Source organism: Crinia signifera, chromosome 6, assembly GCF_055691185.1.
Source record: "Crinia signifera chromosome 6, ASM5569118v1, whole genome shotgun sequence".
In the NCBI taxonomy this organism is placed as follows: domain Eukaryota; kingdom Metazoa; phylum Chordata; class Amphibia; order Anura; family Myobatrachidae; genus Crinia; species Crinia signifera.
Window position 1 is genome coordinate 22,169,596 of NC_139222.1, and position 18,929 is coordinate 22,188,524.

The 18,929-nt window shown below is 43.9% G+C and overlaps 4 protein-coding genes across 4 annotated transcripts in view; 2 read left to right on the forward strand and 2 right to left on the reverse strand.

Moving 5' to 3' along the window:
* Positions 1–9,698, forward strand: part of LOC146007460 (uncharacterized) — a 38,736-nt gene extending 29,038 nt beyond the window's left edge. The window contains exon 4 of the mRNA XM_083145826.1: positions 7,053–9,698. Within this exon, the coding sequence (XP_083001952.1) occupies positions 7,053–8,557 (1,505 nt within the window). The 3' untranslated portion in view covers positions 8,558–9,698. The remainder of the gene's footprint in view (positions 1–7,052) is intronic.
* LOC146007459 (uncharacterized) overlaps positions 1–18,929 on the reverse strand; it is a 606,258-nt gene that overhangs the window by 532,411 nt on the left and 54,918 nt on the right. The window lies entirely within an intron of this gene.
* Positions 1–18,929, forward strand: part of LOC146009548 (uncharacterized) — a 613,273-nt gene that overhangs the window by 200,564 nt on the left and 393,780 nt on the right.
* Positions 1–18,929, reverse strand: part of LOC146007461 (uncharacterized) — a 450,549-nt gene that overhangs the window by 53,469 nt on the left and 378,151 nt on the right. The window lies entirely within an intron of this gene.

Here is an 18,929-nt window from a genome sequence, read left to right on the forward strand (position 1 = left end):
GTTAAAATTACCACATTACTTAAGGATTCCAAATTCATTTCATATCTCATTACTCAAACCTTTAGTGCTAAACAAATTTCATGCTGCTCTTCCCAAGTCTCCCAAAGTTTTTACACTCAATATGAGGTGGCCCGAATTCTGGACTCTCGTATTAGGTACAAGCGCCTACAGTACTTGATCGATTGGAAAGGCTATGGGCCTGAAGAGAGGTCCTGGACCCTGCGTCTGAAGTACACGCCCCCAGAATGATGCGAGACTTTCATAAGAGATTTCCAACTAAACCCAAAGAGTGTCCTGGGGCCACTCGTAAAGGAGAGGGTGCTGTCACGACCACCATGTCAGCTACCCTGGCTCTCTGTGCTGTCCCGAGCCCACAGACCTCTGATAGGTTACCCTCTGCCCTGGCGCTCACCTCCGCTGCTGATTCCCATGCTGGCTATCTGTGTTCCGTCACTCTGTCGCCGCCAGGTGACAGCGGTGGTGTGCAGTCTCATGCCATGCAGGCTCTGGGTTGAGTGAGGCATGAGCCGCCATGCTGGGTCCATGTCAGGTAAGGCTTCTGGCTGGAAACGCCGGCTGTAGCGCCTCCGCGTACACTCACCGCCGGCTGGTTTCTGTCGCCGCATCTGGCGGCGGCCATCTTCTTGGTTACTACAGCCTATGCTGCGTGGCTCCAATCTGTGAGGTCATACGCGCAGCCAATCACCGCCCAGCTCAACCTTCAAATACTGACTAGCCGGGCCAGACCGGCAGTCAGTACAATGGTGTCCACCCGCTAACATCATTCAGTACTCCTGGCTATCTGTAGTTCCCACTACAGTTCTCTTATGCTTCCTGGTGAAAGTCTACTCCAATCTCCCTGCTGATCGTCTACTGCTTTACCATATCATCACGGAACCCTCTGCCGCCTATAAGGACAGGACAAGGTTAATCCCCAAAGGGTGTCATCTTCTTCTTCAATCCTGACGGTTATTATCTGTGGTCGCATCCCTGGTTCTGCAGCTACGATCCTACTCAGCACAGATTCAACTGGACTTCATCCTTCATCCAATCATCCAATCCTTCATCCAATCATCTAAACTTCCAATCTTTCATCCAGTCATCCAATCCTTCTTTCAATAACCCAATCATCCAATCCTGCAATCATCCAATCATTCAAGTTATCAATCATCTTCAAAGCTCTTCAATAAGTATTGTATGTTATTGACTTCTTCCAATTTATGAAAATCTACAGTTACTCATTGTGCCATCATTCATATCTTGTACCGCAGTATCTTTATTAAAAAAGGTTTTAATTTATCCAATTGCTTCTCTCCCTTCTGTCGTTCATGCAACAGCCCTACATCAAAGCACCCAGCCTCCGTTACACTCCAGCTGGTGCTTCACGAAACGTGACATACTGACCACAGTCGCCAGTCTCCGAGGTTGGGGAGAGGTGGAAGATCGTTCCTTTCAGGGTTTATGAGCAAGCAACGAAATGTGCCTGCCCATCAACATCTTGGAATTACAGGCAATCTACTTTGCTCTTTGTCAGATGGAACCAATGCTCCACAACAGGCCAGTGAAGATATAAACAGACAATATGCCAGCTGTGCTTATATAAATTACTAGGGCAGGACCAGGAGTTGCACCACCATGGGAGAAGTCACTACGATTCTCATGGCCGGACTTATAGTCTCATGGACTTTGTCATCACCAGAATCTCCTCAAATTGAATTTGAAGGGGTGCCTGTTGAGTTGTCAATCTTAGGAGCGAGAGGATTGTCATCTCAGATCATTCAAACATGCTCGCAAACTATCGTCTGCCAGGATTTATCATAGGGTTTGGTAACGGTACTTCCAATGGTGCGCTTCAAAATGCTATAACCCAAAGGTCTATCGACTCTCCAGTGTTCTGGTGTTCCTGCAAAGAGGTTTGGACTTGGGCCTTCATTGTTCCTCCTTGAAGGTCCAGGTGTCAACCGTCTCTATGTATGTTTCACAATTCATACTTTTTTGAAGGGGGTGCTACACCTTCAACCTCTGGTGCATCCATTGATGCATCCTTGGGATTTGTCACTAGTCCTTCATAAACTTCAGCGAGCTCCATTTTGAGCCATTGGATTCCATGGATCACAAATGAAGATTATTTTTCTTTTTGGCCATTTCCTCTGCTCATAGAGATTAAAACGTAGGGGGCCTCTCTCATCATTCACCCTTTTTGGTGTTCCATGAGGACAGAGCGGTATTGCGAACTAGACAGGATATCTGCCTATGGATGTGACTGGAACCAGGAAAATTTTTGTACCAGTTTTTTCTCCATAACTTTGTTCTTCAGTCTCTGATTCTTTGGAGACGTTGGTTGTGGCCAGGGCCCTGTGTATTTATGTGTGTTTTACCACTCCTTTAGCAAACCTGAGTCTTCCTACTTTATGATGTACACAAGTTAGGCTGGCCTGTCTCAAAACAGGCCTTGGCTCACTAGTTGTGTCTCACCATTTGCCAGGCCAATCTGTTAATGGGGAAACTGGTGCCAGTATCAGTGAGGGCCTTCTCCACTTGGTCTGTTGGTGCTTCGTGGGCACCGCCCGCCAGTGTTTCCTGCAGAGCATCCACGTGGGCTTCTGTGCATATGTTCATCAAATTCTATCATTTTGACACCTTTGCCTCAGCAGATGATGCTTTCAGTCGAGGGGTCTTCAGTAAAGCTTAGGAGCGTTCCCACACATAAAGGGACAGCTTTGTGACATCCCATAGTCCCAGAATCCACCATGGGCTGAACGTCAAAAGGATGATTTTTGTCTTACCTGTAAAATCCTTTTCTCTGAAGCCATGTTGGATGCTGGACACCTGCCCTTACACCTCTGTCTGTGCAGAGTTCTGCTAGCTTTGGACATAGTGTTATGCTTGTGCTCGGTGCGTATTCCTCTGTGTGGTCTTCTCTCCTATACCAGTTACTCAGCTTGTTAAGTTTTACTAGTTCCTGAGGACAGGGGGAATAGGGTAGGAGGAGCCTAACTCCATAAATTAACTCCATGATGCCTGGGTCCCCCAATCCCCACCATACCCATAATCCCAACCTCCACCATGGCTTCAGAAATAAGATTTTGCAGGTAAAAATTTAAATTTTCTGGTTTATCCTCCTTCAGCCTCTTCCTGAGATGATCTGGATCTACTAGACGTAGTTTGAGTTCTGTGGATTTACTTGGATCTGCTCTGTCATCTCCAGAGACTAGAGAACGAAAAAAGAAAAGGATTGTCTTTGTTGCTGGCGCACTGGAGAAGAAATGTTATTATGTATTAAAAAGTAACTTTTAATGATATCGATAAAAATAAGCCATTTAAGGTGAAATAAAGACTACGTACATGACTGACAAAAACATTGAACAATAATTAAAAGGATGCACGTGCTGTGTGTGTCACTTCACTTGTGGGTTATATCATAGGGTTACTCCTGTTGGTTGATTATGGAATTACTCCTGTAGGTTGATCACTGTAGTGCGTGACGTAATGGGTCTTTGGGCCCTCAATGCATGTTAGTAATAAATGCTGTCAACGGAGTCGTATAAGTCAAGGAGGTCGTATGGGTAATCAGATGTTATGTTGTGTCTGGTTCCTTTATTTTTTTACGACTAAAGGATATTCAGTTGAATATCTATTGATTGAGTTGGTTGGTGTGTGTCAAATCTGTGAGTGTCACACACCCCACTCCGTTTGGGGGCTACTGATCACGTGTATAACTGTATCGACAGTACTTCTCACACATTGATTGGAGTGCACAATAAAGGTTTTATTGGTTTGTAATGTATGTCTTATTCTGTACACATAAGCCAGGTTGAGTCCATTAAGCACATAATATCAATTGATGTAGCAGACAGATAAAATTCTGTACCCTGCACTAGTGAGAATTTGCGTGTTGTGTACAATGCAGATCGTGCATGTATATTAACACGTGGTGTTAGACAGGTTTTTCCTGCGCAGCAAGCTGACTTTGCTGTTTTTAAAGGTTGGTTTATAAGAATTATGTGGGCGATCTGACAGTGTGTATGCTGTCAGATCCCTCTATTCTGTTGCAAGCACAATAAAGGTTTTGTTGGTTGGTAATGTATGTCTTATTTTGTACACATAAACCAGGCTGAATCCATTAAGAAAATAATATCAATTGATGCAGCAGACAGATAAAATTCTGTACCCTGCACAAGTGAGAATTTGCGTGTTGTATACAATGCAAATCATGCATGTATATTCATACGTGATGTTAGACAGGTTTCTCCTGCGCAGCAAGCTGACTTTGCTGTTTATAGAGGTTGGTTTATAAGGATTGCATGGGCGATCTGACAGTGTGTGTGCTGTCAGATCCCTCTATTCTGTTGCAATTTGAGCTTTACAGACCCACAGGGTAAGTATACATAATAAACGTTAGTTCGAATGTAGAAAAGGTGATGCCCTCGGTAACTGTTGGAAACCCGATAATGGTGTGTAGCAGAAAGGTGCTTTTGCGTGTATATTATTTGGTACACATAAACCAGATTGTATCGATTATACACATAAGGCCAGCCGATGTGGCAGACAGACAGCGTTCTATATTGTGCACAAATGGGAATTTCGTGTCCTGCACTATATAATTCGTGCAAGTGTATTTGACACGTGATATTGGTGGGGATTTAAATTAATCCTGTGCGGCAAGCTGGCTTTGCTGTCTTTTTTAAATTTGTTCAGCGGGAATTGTATGGGCGATCTGACAGTGTGTATACTGTCTGATCCCTCTATTTCGTTACAATTATCTGCTGATATGTTTATTACGTTCCTGTACTTCCAATCGAACAATTATCTGGTTTAGCAACAAAGTGTAGTACACTAAGATCCTTTCAATCAACGGATATTGGGTTTAACAACTATTGTAGCAAAAATACAGTTTAGTCTTAAATAATTGCATACATTCTATTCATTATAGCTGTTTGTGCGTTCCTAGTTGGTGAGAGGGATGAGGTACCCTGTATGAGATTGCTTGGGTGATCTGATGGTGTATATAGTTTAACAGATTCCTCTATTTAGGTGGCAATTTCCCACATAGGTATTTTATAGGCATACAATGTTTAATATTGTTCAGTATTGTATCTCTTCAAACCACTTGTGATTAGGATGCATGCGAATAAGGAGTCTCAACAGGATTCATGTATCATTGTTTCCACAGTGATAAAAAGTCTGCTAGGTTTCAGACTAAATTATGCAGAAAGCGGGGTTTGCTCGTGTGTTAATAATCAGTAGTAGTTTAACTGATTGCAGGTAAAGAGAAATAAGTGCAGTATCGTACATTAGCCCTGCTTGTAGTATATGCGCAGTCTATTGAAACCTTGTTCGCTCTAGGTACCAAGCAAATCGGGCAATGTGTACAGCACACCCGTATGTCACAACACGCTCTAACACCCGCTAAGCGGTATTCTTTACTGCATGATCGTTTAGGCTAGCTAATAGCTGTTCTAGTAAGATAACATATCATTTAAACAGTATAGATTTTAGACACACATTCAAACAGCACGTGCACGCGGCCAACGCGCGTTTCACATATGGCTTTTTCAAGGCCAGTCAGTCATGTATAGGGAGGCCAATCCCGGGGCATTTTTTTCAATCCGGGGATTCGGGATTGAAAAATGCTCAATCCCGGGAATCCCGGGATTGGCCTCCCTAATAAAAAAAAAAATTACCCGCCCCCCCAAATATCAATATAAATGCCCTCTTATTCAACCCGCCTGCCCGCCCGCCACTCTTCCCCATCCCCCTGCCCTGCACTGTCACTTACAGAGGTATGGTGACAGGCAGCAGCAGGAGCGATGTCCGTCCATCCATGCAGCGCGGCCGGGCGGCTGAGCGACTGTGCTTGTGCTGAAGTGCACTGACAAGCATGGCGGTGGACGGGCTTCGCAGCGTGGCGTGATGTCAGGGGTCACGCTGAGCAGCCTGGGCGCCATCATGACACTGACAGCGGAGCGGACCAATCAGCCACCGGGGGGTACGCAGCAGACAGCCGGGCAGCATCTGAGCCATTCTAAAGTGCTCAGCGCTGCCCGGCTTTTCCAAAAAAAAAGTACATTTAGCACTGGGATACTAATCCCGAAATCCCGGGATTGAAAGCTTCAATCCCGGGATTCAAATCCCGCCGATTTTAGGCCTAAATCCCGGGATCCCGCTGATCCCGATCCCGGGATTGGCCTCCCTAGTCATGTACGTAGTCTTTATTTCACCTTAAATGGCTTCTTTTTATCGATATCATTAAAAGTTACTTTTTAATATATAATAACATTTCTTCTCCAGTGCGCCAGCAACAAAGACAATCCTTTTCTTTTTTCGTTCTCTGTACTACCATTATTGTCTTTGGCAGCACCCCCATTCATGCATCAATTGCAATTACCACACGGCAATTAATAACTGGGGACACCTCATAAATAACTAGAAATATTCTTGTGCAGAACTACCTCCAAAAAACCCCCCTCCCCCTTGTTCAAGAATCTCCAGAGACTATTCTAGTGCAGGGTGACTGGCTCCTGACTGGGCGTCCACGCATTCCTCTGATCATACCTATGTACACAGACCATGAAGAGAAGGGAATGAATCCTGGTCTTGTCTATAACATAGATTGGGGACACTGAGTCGGTCTAGAGACCAGTTAGAACCAGAATATAACGAATAGCTCTGAAAGCAAAAAGTTATATGAAGAGTCTTCCCTGCATTTAATTAGGATTTACCATGGGTGCAGGTCAGGGTTTGAGTGGACATTATGGTTGGACATCACTGATAACGAGGCTTCCAGTCCTGTGACAATGACAGGAAAATGTTACTGGCCAATGGCTGCTGTTCTGTTGGTGATGTCACAGTGACTGGGTGGTTGCATTGTGCATTATTAAGGCGGGTCTGTTCTAGGTGATTTATTTTCTCTTTTCACCAACAGTCAGATTTGCTGAAAGTACATTTAGAATTGTAATAAAGTGATTAGAAATGACTGATACAATGACAATCTGCTCCTCAGTGTAAGATCAATGTTTTTATTTCCATACAATTTATTTCATTCTCGGCAGATGAAGACAGAAGGAAGAATATCGTGATGGGAGATCTAATTTTGTTTCCAGACATTAAAATAGAAGATACCATCATAGGAGATTCTCCAGGAGAAAACCCCATTATCTCAGATATACATCCAGTGCTTTATAGTGCAAATTCATCATCTGATCCTTCATCTCAAGGGGACTCTGCTCCTAATAACTCTGCCATTGTTACACGTAGTACAGGTCATACAGCGGATACAGGCTTTCCATGTTCTAAGTGTGGAAAATGTTTTACATATAATTCAGCTCTTACACATCAGAGCACTCACACAGGTGAGAAACCATTTCCATGTTCTGAGTGTGGAAAATGTTTTACACGGAAATCACATCTTGTTACACATCAGAGAATTCACACAGGAGAGAAACCATTCCCATGTTCTGCGTGTGGAAAATGTTTTGCAGATAAATCAGGTCTTGTTATACATCAGAGAAGTCACACAGGTGAGAAACCATTCCCATGTTCTGCGTGTGGAAAATGTTTTGCAGATCAATCAGGTCTTGTTATACATCAGAGAAGTCACACAGGTGAGAAACCATTTCCATGTTCTGAGTGTGGGAAATGTTTTTCACGGCAATCAGTTCTTGTTACACATCGGAGAATTCACACAGGAGAGAAACCATTTCCATGTTCTGAGTGTGGAAAATGTTTTACACTGAAATCACATCTTGTTACACATCAGAGAATTCACACAGGAGAGAAACCATTCCCATGTTCTGAGTGTGGAAAATGTTTTACACGGAAATCACATCTTGTTACACATCAGAGAACTCACACAGGAGAGAAACCATTCCCATGTTCTGCGTGTGGAAAATGTTTTGCAGATCAATCAGGTCTTGTTGTTCATCAGAGAACTCACACAGGTGGGAAACCATTTCCATGTTCTGCGTGTGAAAAATGTTTTACACTGAAATCACATCTAATTATACATCAGAGAAGTCACACAGGTGAGAAACCAATTCCATGTTCTGCGTGTGGAAAATGTTTTGCAGATAAATCAGGTCTTGTTATACATCAGAGAAGTTACACAGGTGAGAAACCATTCCCATGTTCTGAGTGTGGGAAATGTTTTACACGGAAATCAGATCTTGTTATACATCAGAGAAGTCACACAGGTGAGAAACCATTCCCATGTTCTGAGTGTGGAAAATGTTTTACACGGAAATCACATCTTGTTATACATCAGAGAACTCACACAGGTGAGAAACCATTTCCATGTTCTGTGTGTGGAAAATGTTTTGCAGATCAATCAGGTCTTGTTATACATCAGAGAAGTCACACAGGTGAGAAACCATTTCCATGTTCTGAGTGTGGGAAATGTTTTGCATGGAAATCAGTTCTTGTTATACATCAGAGAAGTCACACAGGTGAGAAACCATTTCCATGTTCTGAATGTGGAAAATGTTTTACGCATAAGTCAAGTCTTCTTAGCCATGAGGCACGATGCCAAAACAGTAGAAGAGGCACAGGCATTTCTTAGAGTGGTTTTTCTAATATTTCTAAAAATACTGCAAGAAGCTGGAGTGAAACGTGTCAGGGTGCATTGACCAACTTGCTACATCTGTGTCTGTGCTTGGACCAGTATCTGGATTCTGATGCTGTTGGAACTATACAGACTGCAGAAACTACTCCTGATTCAGGTTATTGGCGCATATCTCTCCACTGTGACTAGTGAGGAACCACCAAATGAATATTTATCTATGGACACCTGGGACTCTCCTCCAGCAGTGATGGGCCTGGGAATGACCACCTGCAATGTCTTGTGCATCTCTTGTTAGGGAGTTAGTGATCTGCAGCCATTAACTAGACTGAGTCCTTTTATGTCACAGTAATAAGCACAATAAAACAAAAAATTTTTTTTGGGGGGGGGGGGGATTTAATAATTTACTAATACAGGTTGAGTATCCCTTATCCAAAATGCTCGGGACCAGGAGAATTTTGGATAACGGATTATTCCGTATTTCGGAATATTTTAATATTTCAATGATGTATTTTGAAGTATCTTGCATTTATGCTGTATAAACACATAATATACACACAAATATATTTTATTACCACATAAAATACACACAAATATATTTTAATTGTTCAAAAAACAAGGTTTCAAAACGTGAAACAAAATGTGTGTACTATCTCAGCACTGTATTTGAATGCCAAGCAATCATTGTCTTGCACATATATAGTGCCATTTACATATCATGTCCCCAGTGATGCTGTTACAAATGTCCCCAGTGAGTTTTTAGCAAAAAAAAAAAAATTTTTTACTTTCTGGAATGTCCGTATTTTGGAATAATTCGAATAACGGATATTCGGATACGGGATACTCAACCTGTAGTTATTTTACATTCTGGTTATTACACAGCAATCAGAAACCATACACACTGGTCACGTCAAGGTCCGCACATAATATAGAAGCAATGATATTACCAATAATACATCTGGACAGAATAAAAAGGGGAATTGCTGTTAGATTAGAGAATTGTGCTCGGAATACAAAGAAAGTAAGTGATACTATGGGGAACGTGACGCCGGCACTGTATGACATGTCATTTGTATGTACACAAACATTGTACAATAACATAATCTTTCCCTTGTGAGATCATCACGTCGCATCTGGAAACAATAAAATAACTATGGAACCTAAACAGATCGGGGATCAATGGATAAACTAAAAGTCAAACCCAACGGATCAGCCCAAAAAATCGGGGGAATATTGCCCCAAATCGGATATGTCTGACATACGCTCCGGCATGCAGTCCTGTGCGCATCGGAGTTGGAGGTCGGACGGCTGACCATAAGATGGGCCAGTATTGGACCCATCAGCGGGGCATCACGGGTGCTTTTTTAGAACCCACAAAGTGTGACGCATCCGATCAGGTCCAAAGGTGTGTGTGTGTGCCAGCAGTGCCACCACTGGCACACACCTGTAGTCTGCAGAGCGGGGAAGCGCCGGGCAGGAGAGACAATCTCCTCACTCTGCATACTCCAGGGAACAGGCTGCACCGGAAGCTGTGGGCAGCCAGGAGATTTCAAAGCTCCTATTCAAATTAATGGGAGGCCGCTGATTGGCTGAGGGCTCTCCCAACCAATCAGCAGCCGTCCATTCATTTGAACATTCCCAGTAGCTATCCTTGGGGCATGTTTTACATGTGATTTATCGTATGTAAACAATGGCACATCAAGTGCCAAATCATTATGTGAGCGCTCCCAGGTATCTGCCGGGGGAACTCCAGGGAAATCTGGTCCTTAAGACACTTTTGGACAAATGAAATAAAATGACACATCAAAAGTGATCAGGGTCACACTTAATAGGGTGTGAGACTCAGAAAAAGATTGAGAGTTTTCTCATTTTTTAAAGCAACAATCATTTACACTGCAAAACCAGGGTGATTTTGCCATGTCACTGATTGCCACTTTAAAAGAAAAAGGGGAAACAATCTCTGACTTTCTGATTCTCGCACCCCTGGTTCCATTTGTTCCTCGGCGTAGAGAATAAGCTAAGAGACCTGGCGGTGCCACTGCATTAAGAGATGGTGAAACTATTTCAGTTTTCTGTGTGCAAGAAATGTTCACAGAGATCTTTGTGCACAGTACAGAAGTCATACAGGTGTGGATCTGTTTTTATGCTTTGAGCGTGAGAAATGTTTTATACAAAAATCATTATTACACATCAAGGAATTTACAGGTAAGAAGTACTTTACATGTTCGGAGTGTGAGAAATGTTTTACACAGAAATTATATTATTACACATCAGGGGGAGGGTATAGTAAGAAACCTTAAACCAATAAATGAGTGTAGAATAGAGGGCAAAGACAGCTACATTGTGGAGGAAGTTAGGAAGAAGGGAACAAGGTATACGGAAGGTGTAAGAGACACACAGCCAAATACAAATATTGTCCATGCTACTGATTTAGGAACCTTCTGTAACAGGTAACATGACAAGGGAAAAGGAAAAACGTGATCTGAAATGCCTTTTTCTCTTTCAATGGTCCTGGTGACACAGCTCAACATTGGGATGTAGGAGGGTCCGTAGGAGCCAGGCACCTATCCTAAAGCTTTTGGAGGGTAGGCTCCTCCCTTCTTCATCCCAGACTCTTCAGTTCGTGTTAGGTGCCCACTGGAGTGGGTGCTATTCTAAAGGGCTGCTGGAGCAGCCAAAGGATTAGAGTTAGTTAGGAGTTTTTTATTAACTTTTACACTAGCGAGACTTCCGCTTCCGCCCCAGGATGAAGCGCTAGCACTCAGGCACTGCTCTGTCCCTGAGGCGCTGAATCCACGCCAGTAACCCGACGCAGACCCTCCGTTCAGCCCGCCCGCCACCTCAGACGCACCTGAGACTCTCCTCCACGCATGAAGCGAGGAGATGCCAGCCACGAATTCCAGACAAAAATGGGACGGATCCCGTCCACCCCCTGCATCCAAGATGGCGCCGGACGCCATCCCCAAGCGCTCAGCACCAGCCTCTCCCCAGCTACACGCTCAGGACCCGCTGCCACAACGCGAATCCCTGACACAGGTGAGCGCTGCACCCTCTCCTACACCAGGAGATACACAGACCCCTGAAGCACTTCTACCACCCATGTCCGCCCCTGTCACCTATGGGGACATGGTGGCAGCTATAAGGGCTGCCATTAGCCCATTATTAAAAGAACAGACCGCTGATATCAACAGGCAAATAGCTGCCTTACAGCACAGGGTGCAGGCCACAGAACAAACGGCAGCAGGCAACTTCGCCGACATAGCCGACATGAAGCTGACACTAACAGAGGCTAATAAAGAAATATGCTTTCTGCACAACAAAGTGCAAGATCTGGAGAATAGATCAAGAAGGGGGAACCTACGAATCATAGGGCTCCCAGAATCAGTCAAAGGGCAGGAGCTATTTGACTTCATAAGACTGACTCTCCCAGAGTTACTGCAAGTGGCTGACAGGTGTGATGATCTTATAATTGAAAGAGCCCACAGACTGGGTGCACTCCGCACGCAAGAAGGAGCCAGACCGCGTGCAGTGATTTTTAAACCCCTTAATTTTCTGCATAAAGAACTCTTATGGTCCGCCTCCAGGAAGATCAGAGATCTTAAATGGGAAACCCACAAGCTACTGATATTCCAGGATTATTCCGCGGAACTGTCCAAGGCCCGAAAGGATTTCGCCCCGGTCTGTGCAACACTAATCAAGGATGGCATCAAGTTCGCCATGCTTTACCCCGCCAGACTCCGCATCTTTAATGGGTCAAGCTACAAAGACTTCCTCTCCCACCTGGACGCTGCATCATATCTGGAAGATATGAACAATCAAGGCCAAACATCTTCTGACTGGGCAGATGTATCTTGAATCTAATACGTTGCCGTGAGAAACGGACATTTACTACAAAGCCTAGTACCTGTTCTACCCAATTACCCACCAACCCTCCTCCCTTCCTCCTCTCCCCCCACTAAATACAGGTCTCCTGGTAACACCTCATAAAAAAAACTCAGAACAAACCAGATGCCTTAACACACCTTCAATAACGAACTTCTTGTTATTAATATCAATCTACTTTTTACTTTTTCTACTCACCAAGATAAAGCAGACACTGAATATGTATGTAAGAAATAGAGAAGTTTACTGTTTCAGTAGGCTGAGACTAATGATAAATGATGCCTAGCAATATTACATATAGCGAATCTAAAAAAAAAAAAAAGAGGTTTCAATTTGAGGCCCATCATTACCGAAACAACCCAGAGGTCGCCAGTACAGGTTTAATGTATGGAAAGCGAAAGGCTTTCCCTATCGACGGAATGATGGCCACAAATAAGAAACTATAATGATCAAACTTACCCTCCCCCCTCCCCTTCCATCATCCAGTCAGGTTGTCATAGCTATAATCTGACGGAGTTCCTACCTGGTACAGACTTAATAAGGAAATCAGTTATTACAAAAGTTATACATTGTTTAAATGTCTAGTTAGACTATTATACATATAAATATACTCCCAAGTTGCTATTTCATAGTGAGATAAATGGGAATACTGTTAAAATTGTTAAATTGTTGAATATGATAAATCAAACCTAGGAAAGTTATATGCATATCCTAGAACAAGAAAGTGGACCACTTTACCATAAAAATTAGTTTTTCCTCCCCCCCCCCTCTCTCCTCCCCCCCCTTACCCTTTTCCACTTAACTACGCCTGTGGCGGGCGCACTATACATCTTTTAACTCACCACTGCGTTGATAACTACATAGTTTGTATATATTAGCACATGTAAATGGCGGTTGGCGCCTGGGGACGAAGCCCCTTGCCAGCCTTTTTGGGTGTCGCGTGTGCTAGACACGAGCGACCTCCAACGTCAATGGAAGTCTATTTAGAAATGTTCATATCCCTTCCCCCTCTTTCCTCTCTCCCCTCCCCACCTAGTGCAGCAAATATCCAATGTACTAATTTATACTGTATAATGAGAATGTCTCCGTTGAATGCAGGCTATATGTTTCCCTCCACACAAGACTGGTATGTCTACCTTGACATTTGGTAGCTGGAATGTGGGTGGAATCAACTCACCCCAAAAAAGGAAACGGATCTTGCTATACTTAAACAAACTCCACCTAGATATCGTATGTCTGCAGGAGACGCACCTCACCCAGACAGAGACGGCCAAACTACAAATGCTTCAGTGGCAAGTATTGTCTTCTGCATCCTATAACTCAAAATCCAGGGGGGTTGTAATCCTAGCCAAAAAACAGATCCCACTCACAGCCGAGACACTGCAGAGTGATCCGAATGGGAGATATACGCTTTGCCGTATCACAGTAGCCCAAACCCAATATTTGATATTAAATATTTACGCCCCAAATGTGTACTCTAAACAGTTCTTCCGTAACATAATAAAAATTCTAACACCATACATACATCTTCCGATCATCCTTTGTGGTGACCTGAATCTTATATCAAATCCCAAACTCGATAAACAATTCCCTCCCAATAGACCCCTCCCAAAACTGGGGGTGCCGGCTGTGGCGGGGAGACTCCACTTAATTGATATCTGGCGAGTCTTCCACCCGACAGAACGTGACTACACATGCCTCTCCGCCTCAGCTGGCACACTCTCCCGCATCGATTACATTATGCTATCATCCCACCTTTTCCCTAAAGTGGCAGCAACACACATAGAACCCATCTCCCTGTCTGATCATGCCGTAATATGGACAAAAATAGCAATATCCCCTGAAAAACAACATATTATTACATGGAGATGCCCTTCTTCCCTTGCCAACTCAGAAAACCTTAAAAATACTATTAAAAATACTTGGAAGGATTTTGAACTCCACAATAACACCACAAAACACAATGATCCGGCCCTTTTCTGGCAGGCCTCCAAGGCCACAATAAGAGGTGCCATCATCTCGCACACCTCTTATCAAAAAAAATCCCTAGCTAAAGAAGTTACAGAGGCACAAGAATCACTGACACAGGCATACACCCGCTTTAAAGACCGTCCCTCAGACGTCCACAGATCCCAGTACCAACAGGCAAAATCCATATTTGAAGGCCTGTTTGTTAAATCAGAGTCACTCTATTCATTCGCAGCCAATGCGAAATTCCACAGATTTGGAAACAAATCCAGTAAACTCCTCTCTAACCTCCTGAAAGGCCACCAATCCCCATCTACTATCCACCCACTCAAACGCCCAGATGGCTCCATTACCACTACCAATACCCAGATAGCACAAACACTAAACGAATTCTATAGCCGTCTATATGCTGCCCCATCCTCAGATCTGGCTCAGGCAGAGTCCTTCTGGGATAATCTAGACCTTCCACAGCTTTCTCCCTCAGGATTCACCTCTCTAGGCAAAGAAATAACCCTTGAAGTCCAGAAAGCCATTACAGACTTAAAAACAGGTAAAGCCCCAGGCCCAGACGGATTTACCTCAGAATTCTATAAGATAATGAGCCCCAAAATAGCGCCAGTATTAGTTTCCGTATTTAATTCTATCCTTAATACCCAGAAAATCCCACAATACTTTAACACAGCCACTATCAAAGTCCTCCCCAAACCAGGTCGAGACCTATCAGATCCAGGCTCTTACCGCCCAATTTCCCTTTTAAACATCGACTATAAGATCCTTACAAAAATATTAGCTGAAAGATTAAAATTACACCTCCCCTCCCTTATCCACCCCGACCAAACGGGATTTGTCATGGGTAGAAACCCTGTCACCAACATTCGAAGAGTCTTGGCAGCTCTTCAATGCTCCCAGTGGGACATGTCGGACGCCCCGCTCGCGATAATGTCGCTTGACGCGGAGAAGGCGTTCGACATGGTCCACTGGGACCATCTATACAATGTCCTACATAAATTTGCCTTCCCTCCTCAATTTATAGACGCAATAAAAACCTTATATACAGATTCCGCCTCCAGAATCCAATGCAACAGTTCATTATCCACACCCTTCCCCATTTTACGTGGCACCCGCCAAGGATGCCCTCTATCACCACTCCTATTCGCCTTAGCCCTAGAACCCCTGGCACTGGCCCTCCGACAATCACCGATGTTCAAAGGTATACAAATTGGACAAGTTGATTTGCGCCTTTCACTATTTGCAGATGATATGCTGCTCTTCTTGACAGCTCCCACATACTCCCTCCCTGAAGTCTTTGCCCTTATACAACAATTCAGCTCATTCTCAGGTTATAAAATTAATGTCAACAAATCTGAAATTATGATGCTCAGGGGCCCCCCCCCAATCTTCCCACCAGACTCAAATTTAGGTGCCATTAAAATACAAAAGTCTCAGATTAAATATTTGGGCGTGCAAATACCCTCGCACATAGACAAATTATACCCAGCCAATTTTGATGCACTTTTGCCCAAATTATACAAATCTATGGACACCTGGTCAGACTTACCGCTGTCCCTGCTGGGAAGAGTGGAGGTGGTCAAATCTGTCATCTTACCAAGGCTGCTATACGTTATGCAGATGCTACCAGTAAAAATAGCAACACGAGATGCGGACCGCACACACTCCCATATCAATAAATTCCTATGGAATGGAAAGAAAGCCAAAATTTCCCTTCACAAACTCCACCTACCAAAGGATTTAGGGGGTCTAAATATACCAGATTTAAAACAATACTCTAGGGCCCTGTTGTGTCGCTTTGCTTTGGGATGGTTATCAGAAATCAGTACCTATTCTGATTACGCGCTAGACAGTGCGATGTATGCCCCTTATTCCCCAGGCGCCCTACTGCATACTCCAAAAACACAAATCCCCCCCCCCCACTCCGAAAAAACAAACTCTTCTCCGACATACACTCGGCATGGTGGTCAGTCTCTGAAATGCTTGGCTGTGATCCCCGTATATCCCCCTGGCTCCCGATTTGGGGTAACCCCAGGTTCCCTCCTAGTACTGAATGTACCATGTTTCGCAGACTACGCCAAAAGGGACTAAATAGCATGTCTCAGGTCTTTGACCCAGGAGGCAAGATACACACTATTCCCCACCTTCAGACAACCTTTGGCTTACCCCAAAATTCAGGGTTTTCACTCCATCAATTGATCCACTACGCCAATTCCCTCCCAAATATATTCCCCTTGAACACTCCACGCTCAAGGATGTCAGCAATGATGTCAAAATTCGAAAAAGGCATTTTCAAAACTAAAATAATTTATAGAGAACTTTCCCTATTACCTAAGGAAAAAAATTGGTCTGCCACAACACTTAGCTGGATAAAAGACATTCCTTTATTGCCAAACAACGATGCCATTTTTAAACACTATGAAACAACAATTAAAATTTTAAGCTCCTCAGTATTACAGGAGGTTCACATCAAGCTGATACATAGAGCATACATCTCTCAACACCGCAGATCGTTCTTCGTCCCTGAAGAAAATGGTTCTTGCCCAAAATGTAAATTCCACACAGCGACATTCTTCCACAATTTTTGGTCCTGTAGATGCATAAAAAGATACTGGAATAAGATAGTCTATTTCATTAAACGAACTTTCCAAGTACAAGCAACCCTAGACCCACTTCCCCTACTATTTGCAAACTTCGAAACATGGAATATACCCCCCTCCCAAGCCCACCTAACTAGAATTCTCACAATAGTAGTAACGGTGGCCAAAAAGGCTATCCTCAACCTATGGATTAAGCCCAACATCCCTTCAGTTATGGATGCAGAAGCCCTCCTGATGAAATACATGTATTACGATAGATACAACACCATTAAGAATAATCAGATCCCCGTAGCTAAATTCTATAGAACTTGGGCCCCATATATTGATAGCAGGCCTGTCACGCTCAAAGAAGCCATATACAAAGCCTTTGAAAAAGAAAAAGACCCAGAAGAACCCACTATGCAAGATATGACGAAAAACTGAACAGTGTGAAATAGTGAAATAATCAAATACAGATTGATTATGAATGAATGACTTGCTGCTCCCTCCCCCCCCCCAACCCCCACCCTCCCTAACACCCTAATCTTACCTCCCCCCATCCCAACTTAGAGTTGATGTTTAATTTTCTATGTTATTAATATACATTTGAAGTAATTAGAAAAGTTGAAAAAATAAGGTTCTAGTCTCGGTAAGAGATATACAAAGTAGACACAGAGATATAATAGATGACGACCTCACCACGCACCTAAAACCGCCATATACTAAAAGAGAAACATCGAATTAGCAATAACACGGACATACCGGTTTAAACAACACCTGCAAGGAATTAAACTATCGAAATGTATGTAAAACCAGTTGTGTCTATTCACATCAATGTAAATGCTATTCACTAATGATCAATGCTGGTCACCCAGCTGAAACTACTTATTTACTCACGGTGTCTATGATGTTTTAATTTATGTTTTAATGTATGAACCTTAATAAACATAATTTAAAAAAAAAAAAAAAAACTTTCACCCTAGCTAGGTAGGCACAATGTGAGGATTCTCATTGAATCCTCACGCTGACAGCGCAGCAGGAGCTGACAGAATCGCATCCTGTCAGCTCACTGTGCACAGGGGAGACGCTGTCTGGCCTCCCTGTGCAGCACTTACAGCTTCTATTAAGCTGCCTGGGCTCCGGAGCGCTCTGAAACCGGCTTCACGCTAGGTGGGGATCATGGGGGGACAGGCGCTCCGTGATGGCGGCGGCCATTTTCTGGGGAGCTTACACACTGAGCTCCTATATGAGAGGACAGCAGTGTGTTACAGGCATGTTCCAAGTGGTCCCCAGCAGAGGGGGAGACACTGGAACTTGGAGATCCTGCAGTGGAAGCGGCTGACTGGGGGTGGTTGGCGCCAAAAGCCACGGACCCCGCAGCAGCAGGGACTTGGTCTCTTCCCTCAATCTGTTTTGGCGCCATTCGGGACGCTTGCAGCGGAGCTGAACTGGCTGACAGATCCTGGCAGAGTGATTGGATTTCCTGGGCATCCTTTTCCCCACTTCTGAAAGATTCAGACAGATAAGTGACTGAGTACATTGGCTCTGTATAAAACGCCTGTACTTTGTGCACTGTGACTGTGTTATCTTTTGCATCATTTCTGAGCAACAATCTGTGGCTTTGGGGGAGGGAGCCCTTAATGCATTGTGTGCTTGTAATGTTTGTACACTGAAATTTGTCCCTGAGCAGATGGCCAAGGGGGGCTTGTGTATTACTTGCGCTGGTGTGAGACCCATGGGCAGTGAACCCCAGAGGGTAGAGCAATCAGAGCCTGTGTGGGTCAGTGCCCTGGGCAGGTCTGTAAATGCCTTACTGCAATTGCTGGACAGGCAGAGTGATGTGTTGGCATCTTCCCCTAGACCTATGTCATCATCTCAGCAGTCCTCTGGCTCCTTGCCTCTGACCAAGGCAGATCCTGGTTTCTTACAGGTCA